The sequence below is a fragment of the Branchiostoma lanceolatum genome, chromosome 3, assembly GCF_035083965.1.
Source record: "Branchiostoma lanceolatum isolate klBraLanc5 chromosome 3, klBraLanc5.hap2, whole genome shotgun sequence".
In the NCBI taxonomy this organism is placed as follows: Eukaryota; Metazoa; Chordata; class Leptocardii; order Amphioxiformes; family Branchiostomatidae; genus Branchiostoma; species Branchiostoma lanceolatum.
In genome coordinates, this window is record NC_089724.1 from 3,411,327 (window position 1) to 3,431,797 (window position 20,471).

At 43.3% G+C, this 20,471-nt stretch overlaps 1 protein-coding gene across 1 annotated transcript; it reads right to left on the reverse strand.

Annotated features, from left to right (window-relative positions):
- Positions 1-3,199: 3,199 nt before the first annotated feature.
- On the reverse strand, positions 3,200-4,922 carry LOC136429736 (integrase/recombinase xerD homolog). Its single transcript, XM_066419688.1, has one exon. The coding sequence runs from the start codon at positions 3,967-3,969 to the stop codon at positions 3,373-3,375; it is 597 nt and encodes a 198-aa protein (XP_066275785.1). The 5' UTR covers positions 3,970-4,922; the 3' UTR covers positions 3,200-3,372.
- Between the last annotated feature and the right edge of the window lie 15,549 nt (positions 4,923-20,471).

A 20,471-nucleotide genomic window follows, 5' to 3' on the forward strand; every position in this document is an offset into this window, starting at 1 on the left:
GAGAGAAAAAGAAATACAACCGCGCCTAGATTTAACCACAAACGCACCACTCGGCACAACAATGGCCGGGCGACATCAAAGCGGCCCCGCCGGTTGTAAAAAACACGGTTGCCCCAATGTCCGTGTGTACCTTACAGAGTTGTAAAACAGTCCGACCGTAATTGGACCCACGATAAGATTTGCCGAGCCGTTCGGGTCCCGACCGACGCCGGAATTTTTACGACATGCTGTCGTCATCGCGCGACGCCGCAGGGTGTTTACGGAACTGATCCGTGTGGGCCGGGCGAAGTGATTGTAGCAGGACGACTGACATGTCAGTATAGGAACTTGGGTTGGATGTATCAAATAGTTTGGCTCCAGGCCGGTTAAGCTACAGGAAGCAGTATGCAACAATGTTGCAGACAGGGCGCCTGATATGTTCTTTATAAGAACTGGGGTTGGTCATATCAAATAGTCTGGTTCTAGGCCAGTTTAGAATGAGGTATGCAATGATGTAGGAAACAGGGCAACTGACATGTCAGGTATAGGAACTAAGGTTGTTTATGTTCATTAGTCTGGTTCCAGGCCAGTTAAGGATAAAATATAGTAGACATGGCGACTATATCAACTGGGAATGTTAGTCTGGTTTCTGCCATATTTAGGATGCAGTATAGGCACCAGGGCAACTGTCAGGTATAGGAACTTGAGTTTAGTCATATCAAATAGCCTGGCTCCAGGCCAGTTCGGATACTGCAATCGTAGTTGGGTGACTGACATGTCAGGAATAACAACTGGGGTCAGTCATGTTCAAACTCGATTCTATTCACAAAGGGCCCCTTAATTGCATGTTCTTCGGAGTCATTGTATTTATTTATTTATCAATTGGTTCCGCATGTACATGCCAGGGTTGACCAACTAGCCGGAGGCTATTACTAAGGGGGAACCAATGTGCGGGCATGCCCTACTCTTTTTCGAAGGGTGTGGTGGGTTCTTTTACGTGTGCAGGGTGTAGCTCTCCCCAAACACAGGACCTCCATTTAACGTCCTATCGGAGGGACGTCCCTTAGATGAGCTTGGTACTCATTTACACCTGAGTGAAGTGAGGAAAGTCGTGTTAAGTGCATTTCCCAAGGGCACAACGTTGGGACGCATGTCCAGACATGTCGGGGGGCAGCCCGGGTTCGAACTCGGGTCCCCTTGTTTGACAGTCGAATGTTCTATCCATTACGCCGCACGACGCCGCATCTCATTGGTCTGAAATGATATCAAAATCAAACACAGTTTGATATATGGTCTGACGTTATAACAAACATTAATCTGAATACTACAGCTGTGCGATAACAAGGCAAAGAAATAAAATTTGCATGTATAGCTTACGGGACGGTAAGTCAAATCATGGAATGTCTGGTCATAAAAATCATACTTATACCACCACTGAAAAATCGTATGTATTTAATTAATTGAGATTCACCACATTTATAGACGGATCGACATAACAGATGACCACCACATTTTCAAGATGTCAACTTGGAGAGAACTTTTGCTTAACTCAAATCGGTCGGGAAGTACCCCTACTTTTATCGATGAGTGTGGTGGGTTCTTATACGTGCTCGATGGGTGACTCTCCTCAAAAACGGAACCGCCTGCTTGACGTCCAAGATGACAATTCTCACAGAAGCTGACGTACTCATTTGCGAAAAACTAGGTGTTAAGTCCCAAGGGCACAGCATTAATTTTAATACATATTCAGGCCTTCAATTCGAGGGGAGGGGTGATCAATAAGTTCTCGGCCTCACCCAGAAATAAGGCGCACAACTCAAATTTTGGGGCATAATTATGTTGTGTGACGTCTTTTAGCAATATCCACTAAATTTCACATTAATTTGGTCATTTCTTTTCAATCGACGTCCATTAAAAAATCAGTAGGTAAGTGGCGAGAAAAACAAAGTTGAACTGTGATCAGAGCTGAGTGAGCCGAGCTTCTGGTGCTATGAATGCCATAAATCGGCATATAATCTTCGAAGACATTGTCAAGATATTTGGCGAACATTTACTTCTTATTTCTCAAAATGTTTGACAAACATTTACTAAGTTTTAGTGGTTAGGGTTGTTTGAAAGAGCCTGAGTTAAATTCCTGTATTCTCCAAGCAGAGGTTTCGATCGGGGGGCTAGTAGTGGCGGGGATTTTTAACGAAGGGAGGGCAGCGTTTAAAAAATCCTGGCCACTACAAGCCCCCCGATCGAAACCTTTGCTTGGAGAATAAAATTCCTGGCAGGTATGGATGTTGTGCTATTGGGAAAGGCACTCTACACCTGCTGTTCTTATAATACAAAATGTATCCGCCAGGTGGCGTTTTTGAGAAGTGGCTTACTGCGGAAGAGAACCTGCAGGCAAGCCTCCTGACAAATGCGAAAGAAAAATTAGGACTTTTGGGAAGAGACTTTGAAATCATTATCTACAAAGCGTGGGGCCCAGTATAAAGACGATCTTTAGCTATTTCGCCATTAAAGATGATTCAGTCTATGGTGATAAAAGGATGTTATCTAATTCTTTTTTACCATAAGGAGACACAAGAAATCTTCTGCTGCTGCAATCAGATAACGCTACCTGCAATGAAGTAAGTCGTCAAAATACTACTGCAGCCCCTATTATTCAGATTATCATATTTTCGGGCCAAAATAAGTTAATGTGATTCATAATCGGATCTGTTAAGGAGGACGACCAAATCATTGTCATCGTGACGGATTTGTTGTCGTGATGACGGCTACGTTGTCATGGTAACGGATTCGTGAGAGGTCATCACATGTCTTAATCCTTACAGATCACGTCCTAAAGACATCCTGCACATTAATCGTTCCTGATAGGCGTTTCCACAAACTGTCTCCCCTGATAGACGCGGGATGAGTTCTATTCCCTCGCTGACGTCATGGTCTCCATGGCGACGCCAGAAGGGGGCAGCCGTTGCCATGGCGACGTGATCCGCCCGGGGGTTGAGTGGTTATTAAACGCGGCGTAATGGACTCGGAACGGCGAGTTTTCCATTCCGAGACGTGATCCCTCTCACAGCGGTTCAGCTCATCCTACAAATGAGGCGTCGTGTTACTCCTGTAGCGTTATGCTAAGGTCATAATTGGCATTAATTATCATTCACCCAGCTTGTCTCCTATCTTATCCTAATAACATAACTCAACTCAACAAACATGACAACTGGACACACCATTTGTTGTGGCAGAAAAAGGGGGCAAGGTACCAGGTCTTCAGTGCTACCCATTTCCATCTCTCTCTGAGTTTGTCCTGCTTACAAGTGAGATGGGGGGTCTTTGTGCTCTCTTCTGCACAAAGTTCGCCCACAAGGTGGCAAGTTCACTTGGTACCTTCCCCCCATCACATAATCACATTGTATTTGACATGGTAGCTGCTACATTCTTTAATCGGTCAGTTGCCAGCGAGATGTATAACTTGTAACACTCCGATGACCACCTTCCCAAGATTTGAATCAGCCATGATGGAAGGCCCTTTTCTGCTGCTGTTGTTGCAGCTCCTTTCCTGAAGGAGTGGGAGACATATTGGCTGGCATTGATTCCTAACATATTCAATGCTTCTCTCATGATTTTTGTCAATTTTACCCTAGTCAGAAAGGCCCCACTCCTGAATCTAAACAGTGGGCCCTGTTTGTGCCACCTAGATAAGAAGAGCTCTCTCATGGCCTTTACTGGACACAAAGCTGTGTATGTCTGACCCAACACAATAGGTACCCCTTTTCTCCCTGGGTCAGTTTTTGAGCCCTTAATGAGAATTTGGACATAGTTGGGTTGATACACATTTGGTACAAAAGTGATGTCCTGCCATTGTAAGTGGAGGTCTTGTTTGAATTGTTTCCATGAATCACAAGTGAATTCTCCCACTCTCAAAAAGCCGAAGAATGCCACCAGGAATGCTGCTTGCATCACTAGTCTATCATACGGTTGTTTTTGGAAGATGAGTTCCATTTTGCTGCACAGCCCTTGCAAAATTGGGAGTGTTACCGGTAAGCGTACTCTCACTGGCTTCTGACCTTTAGAGTTTCTGATCCCTTGTACAATGCGGTTAATGAGAAAGGATTCTTTAATGGGATTTTCCCAACCTTGTTCCAAATGCAAATTACGCACTGCACTTAGATACACATTAATTGTGCCATATGAAACTGTCTGGGTCAAGGAAAGAATGAAGTACACTATTGTATGCTCAGAGGCAGGTAGAATATTACCACGTTCATCCCAAAGTTGATGTTTAATGCAAAATTGGAGGAACTGTGATACCCCTGATGAGTAGGTTTGTCTTGTCTTGGGTTTCAGAGCTGCCAAGAAATACTCCTGAGCTCGCCTTCTTAGGTCAGCATCAGTGATGCAGGGATGCAACAAGAAACTGGGGCAGCTTGGGGGGCCAGTAGTCTGAATCTGTCCATCTGAAATCGGGATAGGGCATCAGCTATGCTGTTCTCTTCACTTGCTAATTGTACTGCTTTTAAGACAAAGTTCTGATCTAAAGACTGGGCTACAGTTGGTCTGACTAATGCCATGATTTCGGGCACTTTAGACTTCATTGAATTGATAATGGAGACGACTGATTCGTTGTCACACCAAATTGTCACTCTCTTGTTCTGAAAGTGGGTCCCCCACAAGGCACAGGCTACTCTAATGGGGTAGAGTTCCTGCCATTCAATGCTTAGCCCCGCCTTTCTGCTGGTGAGTTTATACTGTGCTGGCCATTTTGCCTGAAACCACTGTCCTTTCCAATAACCCCCAAAGCCTTCTGTCCCCGATGCATCTGTATAGATCTCTACTCTGTCTCGACTCTCCCAGTCTTCCTCCAGGAAGAAAGATTTGCCATTCCACTTTTTTACAAAGGTCTCCCATACTGCTAGGTCTTTTCTGAACCCTGACGTCAACTTTATGCGATGCCGAGGTAGTCTAACCCCCCTTGTCAGTGCTATCATGCGTTGCAAGAAAGCTCGGCCTGCTGGGATGATAGCGCATACCCAATTAAGCACGCCTATCAGAGACTGTAGTTCTCTTAAAGTACATCTAGTTCGTGACCCCCAGTCTACAAAACTACTCTTTAGTCGCAGCAGTTTGTCTGAAGGCAAGCGTGCTTCTTGTGCAATTGAGTCTAATTCAATTCCCATAAATACCAAAACTTGTGCAGGTCCTTCTGTTTTCTCATCTGCTATAGGGACCCCTAAGTCATGGAACACCTGCAAGAGTGTTTGGAGCTCTTGTCTACATTGTTGATCACTGGGCCCTGCTGTCGCCAATAGGAAGTCATCTAGTATGTGGATAATCTCTAGTATTTGATAATTGTTCTTTAAGATCCATTCTAACATATCTGAAAACGTGCTAAATATGAAAGGTGCCGACCTTAGTCCGAAGGGTAGGCATTTGTCGTAGAAATATTTATTATTCCAACAAATACCAAAGAGCTCATGTTCGTCTTTATGCAGTGGGATCACTCTATACGCTGACTTTATATCTGTCTTGGCCATGAAGGCTCCCTTGCCCAGACGTTTCAACATGGCGATTGCATCATCTATAGTTACATATTTCACAGAGAAATCAGTCTTTGAAATTGAGTCATTGATGCTGTTCCCTTCGGGGTAAGACAAATGATAAATGGTCCTCCAATCACTGCTATGTTTTTTAGGAACCACTCCAATAGGGTGGTATTGAAAATTTGAAAACGGGGGATGCTCAAAAGGTCCTACCAATCTGCCTTTTTGAAGCTCTTTCCGAATGTTCTCCTCCACACTTTCAGGATTCATTTTACATGATACAAGGTTGTTAGATACACGGGGGGCTCTAGGCCCTGTGTATCCTGTTGTGAATCCATCTTTGAAACCTTTGGTAATGTAGGAAACTAACTGTCTATTGGGGTGCATCAATAACTCTTTTACTAATACTTTGATTCTAATTGGAGTCACCAACTTAGTGTTATAATTACACATCTCGGGGTTCGTCGGTTGTATTTTGGTGGGAGGACCTGTAACAATGATTAATTGCTGTAAGTACCAGTTTTGCCTGTCACTCTAGAAGAGACGCCCCGGCAATTGTGCCTGCCGTGGCCATTCTCATCACACTGGCTACATCTGTGTTTGAACCAGCAGGGGGCCCTACGGCATCCCCGTGGGGAATTGTAGCCAAAACAGAATCCTGGTTCTGCCGGGCCTTGTTTTGGCCTGGACATGCTAGAGACAAATTTTGCATTTGCTGCTTTTGCTGGGCACTCTTTCGCCCAGTGGCTGGGCGACTGACAAATAGTACAGAGTGCTCTGGGTGGCATTGTAAAACATACCACCCAGAGTTCAACATCAATTTGATCCCACTTTCTGGTGAGGTCTTCTGCTGCCGATTTTCGGAATTTTTCATCATACTTTAGCCAAGCTGGGAGTGGGAATTTTGTTGCCGCATCCATTATCAGACATTGATAGCCTACTAATTCTCTAGCTCTGCCTGGCGTGTTCTCTAGCATCACAAACATCAATACCTGATACGCCTCAATCCACTGTTGCCAGCTGGCAATCTTAGGGGGCCTTTTCTTGCTTAGTGACATGGGGTTGCTAGGATTGGTGGGGTCGAACACAAGCAACATTTTCCCTCCCTCTGGTTCATGTTCATCTGAACGCAACAAAGTTTCCAGGGCGATGTACTGGTTAGCCCAAATCTTCCTTTTTATGTCCCCAGAAACTGTAGGGAGAATGCTGCTTGTGCTCGAGTTACTTGCTACCCCTACCCCAGAAAATTGATTGACTACACCTTTTGCCATCCATGCTGCTGCCTCTGCTTGACTCAGGCCTGGAGGTTGTGGCTGGCGTTGTAGAAGGCCGTTGTTCCCTTGGCGTTGTTGGCTCTCCCCCTGCTGTTGCTGCTGGTTGCCCTCCTGGTGCTGGGTATCCACCGGCTGGCGTTGTTGCTGCTGGTTGCCCTCCTGTTGCTGGGTATCAACTGGCTGGCGTTGTTGCTGCTGGTTTCCCACCTGGTGCTGGGTCTCCACTCGGAGTTGTTGCTGGCTGCCCACCTGTTGTCTCTGCTGTTCCTCTGCAGCCTTGTACTTAGCCACTTCTTCCCTGAGGCGACGGAGTTCCTCCCTTTCAGTCTCGTCCGGGGGATGATTGTTGCCTGGCGAATGGTTATGTGCTTCCAGGCGCTGAAGGACTCTGTTCCTTAATGCTCGAGGCATCTTCAGTTATCCACTTCTATTCTTGACGGAGTGGGAAATCTCTGACCACTGATCCTGTCACTGTGTTGGGAGTCTGGACAAGTGACTTCCTTTTACTCTTCTTCAACTTATATTCCCTAACATCCTGGAGGCATACCTCCCTTGACAATACTGGATTGCCCCATTCTCTGAGTCACATCCTGCTATCCTCATCTTTCCATATTCCTTGTACTTTCTCAGAACTTAACTCCTGAGCTTGACTCACTGACCACTTCCTGCCGGACATAGGGACATCCCAACACAGCTTGACCTCTTACACTTTCACTAGCGCACTGGGTTTTAGATCATTAACTCCGCTTAATAACAGAAAAGTTAATAAGCTTCTAAAAGGGGCCCTACCGGGTAGTTCACGGGCTTTGTGTGTGTGTGTGTGTGTGTGTGTGTGTGTGTGTGTGTGTGTGTGTGTGTGTGTGTGTGTGTGTGTGTGTGTGCACTTTCGGGCGTTACGTGTTCGTGTGAACGTGACCCCGTGGGGCACCCTGCGGCTACCGGGCTATTTTTCGAAGTTTTCAACACGGAGTTAAAATCAACGCGGGACCCAATAAAAAATAGACACCGTGAGCTAATCGTGAGAACACCGAAAGATACCCTTCTGGTGTCCGGCAGTCCACCGGGACAAATTTGTGGCTTCGGGGCCCGGCCGGGACTACACTCCGTTCGGGCACCGGTGCTGTTGTGCCGTAGCATCACAGAGGTTCAGCAGTAGGCAGGGCGTCAAGTGCTAGGCACGGACTGTCTCTAAGCAGATATTAGGAGTCAAGATCGTGACTTAATGTTTCTGACTTAGGGAAAAAAAGACGTGGTGTTGCAGTTGTTCCAATTCTGTTCATTAAATCCTAGGATTCATATTTCTAAACTGGGGCCCGGTCGGGCTGTTTGCGGGAACGAAAAAGTAAATAAGAAATATACATAACCGTTTGTTTCACGTTTTGTGGCTTGTGATGTCTTTTATCTAATACTTTTCGTTCCCGCAAACTGTCCGGCCGGGCCCCGGTTTGGAAATGTGAATCCTGGCATAATCTTGAAGTAGCCTTCGAGCCTTCTTACAAGGTGACCTTCAGCAAAGGAAAAAACAACATGCGCACTAGAAGGAAGTCCCGTACAGCGAAGGATTTTACACACCACAATATCCTCATCTCACGGGCAGGCCGCTTCAATTTTTTTAACTTAGATGGTCTGTACACCAGCTGTATGCTTCAATGCCATTATTGCTTTCTTTTGTTCTCACGTCATTGAGTTATTTGTTATGATTACCGTGTTGCTGATCTTATTTTTGTATAAAATAGGAGAGGGCCACGTTAAGCAATCACTGCTTATAGCCCAACCCTGTCAGTCTCAAAGCATATGTAAATAAATGCAATAAAATGCAATAAAATAAAATGCAATAAAATGCAATAAAATAATATGCAATGAAATAAAATGCAATAAAATAAAATGAAATGAAATAAAATAAAATAAAACAAACTAAAATAAAATAAAATAAAATGAAATGAAATGAAATGAAATGAAAGAAAGTAAAAGAAATAAAATAAAATGAAATGAAATGAAGTGAAATGAAATATGAAATGTAAAAGAATAAAGATAAGATCATCCTCATCTTAGAAGCCCGCCTACGCGTTGCCTGATATCCGGAAAGACGTGCGTGATCACGGTAATCCCAGATTGATTCCCTAGAGCTCACCCCGGCAGCTAGCTGCCTTCATGGCAGTTTTAGGTTTTGCGTCGCGCCTATCATAAAATAATACCCTGGGCGCCATATTAAAGAATATGCCAATTTTGTAGTTTAGGTTAAGTAGAAGACGAAGTACATTTTACTGTAGACTGTATGATAGTGATAGGATCATTCATTTCGGTTATGTGTTAAGTAAATTCCCCCTGTTCAGATATTAGTAAAGAGAATTCCTAACAGCCTTCGATTAACCAACTCTAACTAATCATACAGCCTCCTACATTCATGCAATCACCAAGAAGCGAGGGGAAGCCGACAGTATTAGCGCATACAGGACGTTTATATGCACATAAATATGTATATTTATATATTATATGCTTAGCCCAGTGGGGCAAAAATGTGCAATAAAGGTCTTCATTCATTCAATGATCCCAAAACTCGCTCCTCTGTGATTAAGGGGGTCTGGAAGCTCCGGTAAACTAAATGAAATGGCATCCAGGCTATCAAAATACCACGGACGCCTGTAAAATCATTTTCTATATTCTAAAGGGTAATTCATGCATCGTATACTAAAGTATCATGCTAGTTCCCCTTTAGTTGAATGCCGCGTCAGTGTCAAACCGTTTTACGTTATGGGACGATGGAGGCTGGTAACATGATCATCTGTCCACAAATTACTTCCACTTGTCGATCGTGCAGCGCAGAGGGATTCCTGTATGTAGACGACCGGTAGCACTCTCAGTAATAACAGCAATCTCTAATTTTCTTGAACAACATTTTCTTTGCATTTGAAGAAACGGCGGCGGCCCTGAATAGCAGATTTGGGGCTGGGACTGGAGTCATTATCAGGAATGAACTGCAAGTAAATTGAAATACATAACCACTAAAAATCATATACTTTGTACATACTGTATATGTACAAAGCATATTCAAAATAAGGGACAGTGCATCGTGGTGATTCAGTCACGAAGAAATGGCGTGTTTTTCTGATTAATTTTGCATGTATCTACATGTAGGTAGATTTCCTCACGCAATATTTCTTATCTACGTGGGACCACTGACATCTATTCGTACAGCAAATTGAAAACTTCAAGACAAGTAAAAGAGGCTAGGCATCTCATACATGTACCTGTATGTATACGGAAAATGTGTCAGAAAATTTAGATCATACTTATAACATATGTACTAGTATTACATTGTTTACAACCTACGGCTAATTTTTCTTGAGATATTCTGCTTTTAATTTTCGGTATTTTCGTGACGTCATATTTCATCTCTACGTGTATCATCACAACCACATCTGCCCCGTCATGGCGCCAAACGACCAGCATAAATCCTACCTGTAGGTCAAAGGTCATCCGTGACAGCACCATCCGTCTAACTAACCCTCACACAAAACACGCCGCCGGGTTGCGTGATACAAAACACGTCACTGGTCATCCCCGCACGGCGCTCTGGGGCTCTGGAACAAGGTACGGCTCTTCTTTTTAATTCAATAATTACCCCTAAATACTACTATCCCTTCCTATGACATACGTGTGTATGTCTATACCATTAAGGTAGAACATGTATATGCTGTACATAAAGGTATTGATATGTATATATATCTGACGGTTGAATATTGAAGGATAGCGTGTTTTGGAATTTGCCGGAGCCGCCGTGGGTTTTGAGGGTTTGAGGTGAAGTCAGGAATGATTAGGGTTATTGATTTTTTACAAATGGACGCGGAGGACCGCTCTTCAGGAAAAGGGTGGTTTGGTATGACGTGTTTGCGTCAGGTATTAAGGGTGGGGCGGACGGTAGGGGGGGGGGGGATTTTGAAGTACGCGACGTTTTTCGTGAATGATTTTCTGATTTTATTCAATATACAGTCCCACAAAAGGTAGTGGATGCTCCCTGAAACGTCTGACCGTTTCCAAGTGTTATCCAGTTGCTTGAGCAATAGCTACCTTTTGCGTATCATATTACCTGGATGTCTAACATGCATCAACGGTCCTATTATCAACGGCTTGCATTTCTTTTAGTGTATATACACAAATAAAGGAACTACATGTATAAACTCCAACACTGCAAATGTGTTAATATTATGATGTGGGTTTCTGCACAAATTGCTCCTCTGGTTTTCCAAGATAAGGTAAATTGCTAGTTCTGCGCTGTCACAAATAGACACACAAGGCAATGCCTGACCACTGGGGTACTCAACAGACCTGGTAATGTTTGTGTACTCATGGTCATTTCGAAGTCCATTACCGCGCGGGTTATGTAAACTCGTTTATCGAAGAGAAACAGCCGTGCTTTTCTGCTACCTTAAACGGACCCCTGGAGAGATGAGCTGCCTTCTTCTAATGGCGGTATTCACGAGGGAATAGACCGAACTCGTCGAACACCATATCGAACGTATAGAAACCCCTGTTTTATTTCGCTGTTTTTGACGGGGGCGTTCGAAATAGAGCAGGGGGTTCTATATGTTCGATATGGTGTTCGATGGGTTCGGTCTATTCCCTCGTGTATTTCGATTGTTTCGGGATCGGTCTATTATCTGTTACTGCAAACGAGCATTACGTAGCATTTTGTCTGAGCATGTAGAGTCAGCATTGCTAACTGTCGCGCTCGTGTAATTTGGTGTGATTACATTGAGGTAAATTACTGTTAGCTCTACCCTTAAAGTGTGTAATTTTTTCTGTGTGAGTATACAACGTGACACTTAAGCAAACGAAAATGATACACCCTCTTCCGTCAGTGAACGCGAGGAGAAAATTAGATAGTGCTCTAACACTTTCGACAGTTTCTACTCAAAGGAAAAGAAGTCGACAAGGTAAGAAGTGTGTACTATTCCCTATAATGGATAACATTATAAGATGATGTTATTATTTGTCAAATTGTTACCACACCTTTATATTTCCTTCATACTATACACCTTTTAAAGGCAAGTGTAACACGATACGCAGCAGTGGATAATTCTACCCACCCATACATAGTTGATTAGCTGTGTGCCCTCGCGGTACTGGCGGTGAGAGACGAAACAAAGCCGCCGCCCAGGTGTAGAGAACAGGTAACCACAGGGGACCGCACATCTCCTGTATGTAGGTCACCACCTTACTGCTAACCAGTCTGTACGCAGCCAGTCTCCGCCCTCGCTTAGTTAGTCTCTACTAACCACGCCGGCTACAGGGAGAATAATTGGCCTAGGCTGCGTGTTTGGCCGCGCCATAAGGTAACATTCTTGACTTTCTTGACAATTAATTACCTTCGTCAAGATGGTTAAGTTTTTGGTATCGTTTGGATGTATGTACGAATGTGGTTTAGCAGCATAACTCAAGAAGCTATGGATGGATTGTCATGAGACTTTGTATGTGGTTAGATCATGTCCTATCGAAGAAATTGTTAGATTTGGGGCCCCCTAGTTTACCATATGTTTGCCAAATTATTTTTTTCAACCTTTATTTAACTTTGAAAGCATACAATATAAACTCTTCGGTCGAGGCCGTTTTTTAATAGTTCAAGGGAGGAGGTCAGGGGTCCTTTTAACAAACCATCGGAAAATATTGCAAAACAATTTTACAAACATTTTCCAACATGTTTTCAGTTTTACCTATTGTTCTGGGAAAAAGTCATTTTATCGTTCGACTTTTTCGGTGTATTCCCTGGTGAATACAGCTATTATGATATTACTGCTATTGTTTTGGTAGTTGATTTTATTGCTGTTTTTTGTATGAGGTCGTTTTTTTGGCGCCGCTGAACAAAAAGAAAGGAGCAAAATAGATAAAGCAAAAAGCAATATCTCAACGCTACACAAGGCATGCTTTCGAGGCTAGGCATCTCGCGTGCGATGATCACGTGGTTAATGTTGGCAACCACACAAATATTTAGGGCACAGAAATTGTACGCTTAATATGTTAAGACCGAGGGATCTATCGATAATGTAATTCTAGCCCGCGAGGACATAGCGTATGAGAAAAATTAATTTGCTCGCCGCCCTCTGTGACGCTAAGACAAGCTAAGCTTGCCCCAGCAAAACCCTCATAATGAGATTAAAATGAGGAAAGGTGCGAGTGGGAGGCCTTGAATATGCAGGGAGAAGGGCGATAATTGCTGTAGTTTCACCGCCCACAGCTCCTCCTGCTACTTTACATTTCTTTGTGGTTCTTTCACACACCCTTGGGCCGTCCCCTGTTGAACACTCCATCCAAACAAAGATGCCAAAAAAGTCAAGATGAGTCGATTGAATTATAGGAGATACGAGTCTGTTCTGTAATAATTTCTTCTGCACTTTCCAGCATTGTTTTTCGTTTATGTAATGATTAAAGGAAAAAGACAGGTGATTGCCAAGCGTTGTCACCATGTTTAGGTTGAATTGTGAAAAACCATTAACTCCTGCATGGTATTGTCCTAAACAAAGGAACAAGAACAATATTGGCCTTTCAGAGACCTCCCTGGTGTGAACAAGGTGATAACACAATGTTTAGATCAAGGAGGTTATATAACCTTGGTCAGATACTCTCAGACAGGGTTATAGTTTATATAGCGAAGATGTTTCCTCTTGTTGTGTCCATGCGGGTTATATTGGTCATTTTCACTTACTTTGCTTTACCGCAAAGATGCAACATAATTACGCATTCTAAAGATACCCACCACGTCAGGGATAGCTATTCTCCAAGCAGAGGTTTCGATCCAGTTGGGTAGTTTTGTCCGGGATTTTTTACGTCCCTTCATAAGGGAGAGGGACTTAGAAAATCTCGGACAAAACTACCCCACTCGATCGAAACCTCTGCTTGGAGAAGAAGGGCTAGCGTACAGAACAAGCCTGTACAACCCAAAAATTTTCAGGTGCAGCGGGTCAAGGGCCAAGTAATATGACTGAATATACGACAATCAGGTCAACAAACAGGATTCAGAATAGCCACTTTATGTGCTAGTATCGGTGTGTATTAGCCAGGATACCACACCTACGGCGCTGGGAGTGACCCTGCCCGCCCAGAGAGCTTAGCCCGCTCAGCGCATTGGTTTACGGCCTTGGAAACTACGGTGGCTGCGAAACTCTATATGGCAGCTAAGAAGACAATCTGACAGAAACGGCTCAAATATAGCAGACTGGGCCCGATAAAACACACCTAAGCCGACCCTTAGAAACTGGTGACCAGGCTAGCGTGTATTGACAAAGCAAAAACAGAGAGTATAAATTCCAAATCTACCATCATGATCATGTAATATTGTTAATAAGTTTAAAAGTGAAATAAAGGCTCCCAATTGAAATATAGTGGAAATGCCCCAATCAGAATCACATGGAAATGATATAATAGTATTCTATTTCTTCAACCTATACGGCCCAGGGAATGTGGATGCATGAAGCATTTTTGCCAGACAGCTGAATACACATCAGATGACTTTCGCAGCCACCGTAGTTTTCAAGGCCGTAAACCAATACCCCGAGCGGGCTAAGCTCTCTGGGCGGGCGGGGTCACTCCCAGCCCCGTAACAATATCGGGGAGCCGCCGATGGTATGGTTTCCAGGCTAACCTTAGCCAGGTAACCAAACGACCTGTTAACACTGTGTGCGCCTGGGGAATTTTATACTGGCATCAAGTCTATTGGCGTTTTTATAATCCGCGGGCTATCTTAATCCAACTTGAGGTTTGTTTTGGGCAGATGGAGCATTTTTTTTCACCTGAGTAATTACTCACGTGGTTCTTTTACGAAAATAAAGGGGTATGCCTAAACACCTCACACGACTTCACCCGACCTCATCCGAGTCTAAAATGCTGTGTATACGGGGTAGGGACATTATTTGACGTTCTGGATATGTTAGATATGCAATCATAAATGCAAAACAAGCAGCAAACTCTAAGTATTTACCAGTTTTTATAAGTAAAGGGAGGTCAAGACGGCCGGCGCAATGAATACACACTACGTGCGTGTATTCGAGGCTGAAAAACACGTTGTGTACAGTTATTGTGTACAGATACTGTGTACAGTAATTGTGTACAGTTATTATGAGTGGTTTGTGATGGAATTGTAATTAGTACCCACCGTCTTATCGTCCTGTCGGACAAAAATAAATAAAAAAGGTATGAAGAACTTCCCCATCACACAGTAGACCCCAACAGTGGCATGATCCAATATGGCGGCCAGAAATCTTCTATCTTGGAAACGAGCGGAGTAACTTATAAAAACTGGTAAATGCTTAGAGTTTGCTGCTTGTTTTGCATTCATAATTGCATATTCAACGTATCCAAAACGTCAAACAATGCCCCTACCCCGTATACACTGCATTTTAGACTCGGATGAGGTCGGGTGAGGTCGGGTGAGGTAGTATTGATATCTGTAGTATTTTATCCAGTTGCTTGAATAACTATTTTTGGCGTGTAGTGTAGATATTTCAAAACTGAAAGTTGATGAAATGCCAAATATGATATACAATCTCGGCTTTTCTTGCTATCAGTTTTACAAATCACCTGACGAAGAGGCCAAATAAGAATAGCATTTTGTATCCTTAGATTTCTTTCTTGCAAACAGCATTTTTTTAACAAGGTGATTGTTGGAACAATTCTGAAATCTGGATTTGAATGGATACCATTGTATGAGCATACTGCTGTCTGCCTTCCATGCATAATTAAAGATAATTGCCTGTAATGACATCGAGTAGAGGTGCGAAAACAATTAATCCATTGACAGATGACAGGCTGTCAACATGACGGATGGAGATGGATCAATACATGGAAGGAAATTTACCAAAATTTTGAATAAAGCTACTTACAAAAGTCTTCGCAGTGGGCTACAAACTTGAAATTGGGTGCAAACAGTACGCAAGAAGTTGGTTTATGTACATCGAACGGCCAGATATTGATTTTATCACTGCATACCTGGTTATCGGTAGATAAAGTCATAGATACCCCCTAAAATAATATCAATATCTATGTTTTTTTCAAATCTGATAAAGTATTCATTGTTTTGGTTCTACATTTATGTAATGTACAACACTCGCCGCATCCTCTGAAAGTTTTATGACACAGTTCTCACCAGAAGGGCTTGGTGTAGGCCAATGTTTATTGAGACAAGTTGATCCTATATTATTATCAATTATGGAAAAATAATGCAAATTTAGCTAGGAAGTTGTAACTATTTGGAATCAGTGATACCTGACCCATATTCCTGCCAAATTTGAAGGGGATTGGCCACTCCAAACTTGAGGTACGCGCGATTTTCCAGGTAGCCTTGAGTCACCTTGTTTCTTACCATTAGCTCGTCTTAGCGTCACAGAGCCGAAGCGCGGCACTATATTATCACTAAAAAGATCATTAAAAGACATGAAAGAAAGGAAATCATACCTATCATAAATAGAATACAACTATGATCGATTTGAATTGTTAAGTTGCTAGTTTGAAGAGCTATCAATAATCATTAAACGTGGCAAACAGACGCAGATGGTAAACCGCAAAAGCTGGTTTCATACATTGTAAAATTCATATTGGCCTCTGTACATAAATTAGATATGTATGGGTGGTCAGTTCATTGGCGCCAGGCGTCGAAACAAATTAGATTATACTCTCCAACTAGAGGGTCTGCTCTGGCTGGATTTGGACGTGTTTTTTTTTTGCGTTTTTGTCGGGCTTTCTATTTTGTCCCGTTTTCTTTCTGTTTGGTTTGGTGACAATCAAGAGTAATTAGATTATACATTGTGGTCTAGCTGTAGCCGCAACTGATGTACTCATTTTTTTTTCTGGCCCCCATTCCACTTGACGGCGTTCTAGCTGCGACCTAACTAGAATGCGTGTAACCCTTGACTTCACAATTCAAATATCATGCAAGATGTACAAGTATGACTGAAAAGGCAACAACACACACAAAGCGTAAAAAGATTCGTTTTTGTCTGTAAGATTCTGTCAAATTTTACGTCTCAGATCTTCAACCTAACGTCCTCCAGTATGATGCACTTCTGTATATCTAAACGGTGCATACATGGGGGTGCTGCAATAGAGATCTCTCAAATCCACTGTTTTCAAAGCGGCGGATGTGTGTAACCCGAATGATTAATGTTAATGAGGGTTGCCTGTAAAGTATCCGAAATCCCTAAAAACTTTTATAAATTATGAAATACGCAGAAACTCATATTCCTTTTGAAATCTTCCAACTCACTTATCATTGAATGTGTGGGACTTTTTATTTCCCACTGCTTTCAAAGAAAAAAAATCAAACTCCGCATTAGTACCGTATATGTATAAACTTATTGTAGACTAGCAATATAGTATGATCTTGTATCACATGTATGCCTTTTGTTTTACTTTACATTTTTTCTTCGACATTGTTGTCAACATGCAATTAGCCTACGGGCATGAATTTGCAATAAACTTATTAACCTATGTAGTGGGACGTCAGGGGACCGCAATGGGAAATGACCGTTTGTTTTTGAATGTTCACTCAATCTAACAGGTGTATTCCCATGAGATTTTAGCTAGACGTCATTTTTCATTACACGCCAGATGGTCCACCCTGCCCCTCTAGTCGGGCGAAACGTATAATTTAATATCATAACCGCAGTTGACGCACATGGTAATAATTAGATTGCGTCTCGCTTTCCAATAGTGTTCTGCACTGCCACTCTTAATGACACCCACATTCCACTCGGGCGGCCACCTCGCTGCAACCGCCCTGCGACCTAAACATTCGTCGCTCAACGAATGTCATAGATAAAAGCGAATCTCTTAACACTTTGTGTGTTTCTTTGTCTTTTCAGTCATATTTCTATATTTTGTATGATATCCAAATAGACCCCTTTCCAAATACTGGCGCCATTTTGCATCTGGCGCGAGCACGCGTTTTTTGAGCACGGGAAATGTAAACAAACGGTAAGAGGACAGCGCGGGAAAGGCTAAACAATGGCGTCCCCAATAGAAAGCAGCGTTGAGTCATCTGAGTCGGCGGAGAGATGCTCTCCTCGGTGAAATCCGTCGATATATATGCATGACACAAGTAGATAATACTGTTGTGGACACTTAGACTTGATATCAGCCAGTAAAAATTGTAAATTTCTGATGATTTTCCACAGTTCCTGACGGGATGTTTAACGCGCCACGCATCGTATATGTTTACACCGAAGAAGTCGATTGAACGTTTATCATTATCACCAAGCGCAAACGTACAAGGGCAGGAGTTTGCTGACAAGGGTTACAAAAATCCTATTTAGGTCGCAGCGAGGTCTCAGCGCGATCGCAGTCTAGTGGGGTGGGGCCCTGATTTAAGGGCATTGTCACTGAGTTGCGTATTAACATGTTTTTGGTTTAGATTAAGTTTGCAGCCGAATAAGTGATTTCTTAGGTTCGATCACAAGGCTGCACAACGGTCGGTCAAAGTAGAAGAAAACTTTCTCCCCGCATACTTAAAGCTATGGTCACAGTAAACTCACGTCGTACCTGCGACGGGGTTTCTTCCGTCATGACAGCGCCGTACGTCGTACGTTTGGGAAAAACCGGGTGCAATAGTTAACACATACAAAGTGGTGGTCACATAAAACGTAGGTACATCGTACGATGGGTTTTTTGAGTGTACCTAGGTCAATCGCAGGTAAATCGCAGGTAAATCGCACGTAAAAGTAGCCATCGCCGAGCGTCCTACGCCGGAAAATACAGCTAAAGATGATTTTGAACATGTTCAAAATTTTGCTTCCGTCGCCGTACGATTTTTATTGCCCCCAATACAGACTTCACTACGGCCTTCTTTTTATACCAATGAGATGAAAAATGTATACATTTCGACCGTGTTCTGATGGTTTCAGTTTCCCCTGATATTGTCGATGTTGTTGAGAAGTGCAGCCACCAGAGCACAGTGGCAACCGGTGTACAGCGCGCCCGCTGAAGAGCCTGCTTTCAAGGCTACGATTTTGCACGTGTCAGATCGAGTATCGCTCACAGGTGATGCATACAATTGTTTCATGTCTATACACACGTGGGTTCATAATTAGATCAGACCTCATTCCCTGAAGAACCTACCCAAGGACTTATGGTGTGACTTCTGTGATGAGAACTATACTCTGGTGTCACAGCTATCTGAAGCTGGCAGACGCCCGGGAACAGCAGCACAACCAGCAGGACGACCAGAACTGAGTTTTTTATTGATATCAACGATTGCTTTATGTTGTAAACATATCATCCTGTATCTCTTAACGAAAGAAAGATACTAAAAAGACTGAAACTTTCATTTTGCAGTTTATTGCTGTCACATGCACTTCACTTTCAGAGAAATCCATATATCAGTACATCCCACTGAAGATATGTATCAAACCATAAAGAAATGTTGTGCTCCATGATCAGTTGGAATGTTTTCGTTTCACCCTCGTTTTATATCTTTACTTCTGAGTGGTTGTTTAAGGCAAATTACTGTAACGTTTTTTATAAATTCGAAAACAAAACTGAATAAGGAGGCGTTCTAATACATTAAAAGAATAAGGATGCGATGCAACAAAACGTTATTTTGTCCAAGCCAGTTTGCTCCGGATGTGAAAGGGTGATTTGTAAAGATTATTTCGATCGGCCTATATCATATGGTGCTGCCATGGCAAGGAACCCACAGGGCTATTGTAGTACTGTTACAGATAGACTCTTAGCTGTTTTCCCTCTATGTTTGCCACATTCCCCCCCCCCCAAAAAAAAAAACATTTCGCATCTCATCCAACATCCCGGCCTGCTTCCATGCCCCAGGGACAACTTGCCCCCTGGCCCCAAGTCTCTGTCTTGTAAGCCTGGGTACCTTTCTCTCATGAGATTATGCAAACATATAGCAGCGCTCACTATGCGCTCGACTGCGTTTGGTTTCTGAAGTAGTCCCCACCACACTCTCGAGCCAACTCAATCAAAAGTGTGTCGTATTGGCCTAGTAAGGTCCGCCGCTGGATCCACGGCCTCACCCACCACCTCCGTCGCCTTCCCGCATTCTGTCTTTCTTGCAGAACCCTGATGAGGGCTGCCAAAATTACAGCTTGCCTTCCCTGTACGTACTCTATTTAGCTGTATCTGCAGCAACACCAGCCTGATCCTTTCTGGTGGCATCACCATCTAGCAAAGGTCAGATGAAACGTGCACACATATGAGATGAGCGACACGTGACAAATCGCACGACGCCGGAAAATTTTCAACATCACCCGACGCTCTGCGATAGCTGATTTTACCTACGATTTACCTGCGATTTACCTGCGATTTACCTGCGTTGTACGGGAAATGCATCGTACGTGCATCGTAGGTACGACGTGAGTTTAGTGTGACCGGGGCTTTACTTAAACCAAAAAAATGTTAATGCGCAACTCACGCGCACTTGAAATTACGCACAAGTGTGACAGGGCCCTAACATCATAGCGACAATTGACGCAAACGGAAAGTAATTATATTGGGTTTCGCTTTCCGAGAGCGTTCTGCTCTGCCGCTTTTGATAGGGAAGCGGGCTCCACACAACTCCATTCGTTATTGACGAATCACTGTTTCTGACATTTAATTTCCTCCCGTCAAATGAAGTACTATGAACCGCTAATAACACGATGTCGAGTTCGGCGGCGACGTTGGAAGTTGAAGGGAGTGTTTCCCGGTG

Coding starts and splice junctions, on each gene's coding strand:
- LOC136429736 (XM_066419688.1), bottom strand. CDS start 3,969: ATGGAACTCATCTTCCAAAAACAACCGTATGATAGACTAGTGATGCAA.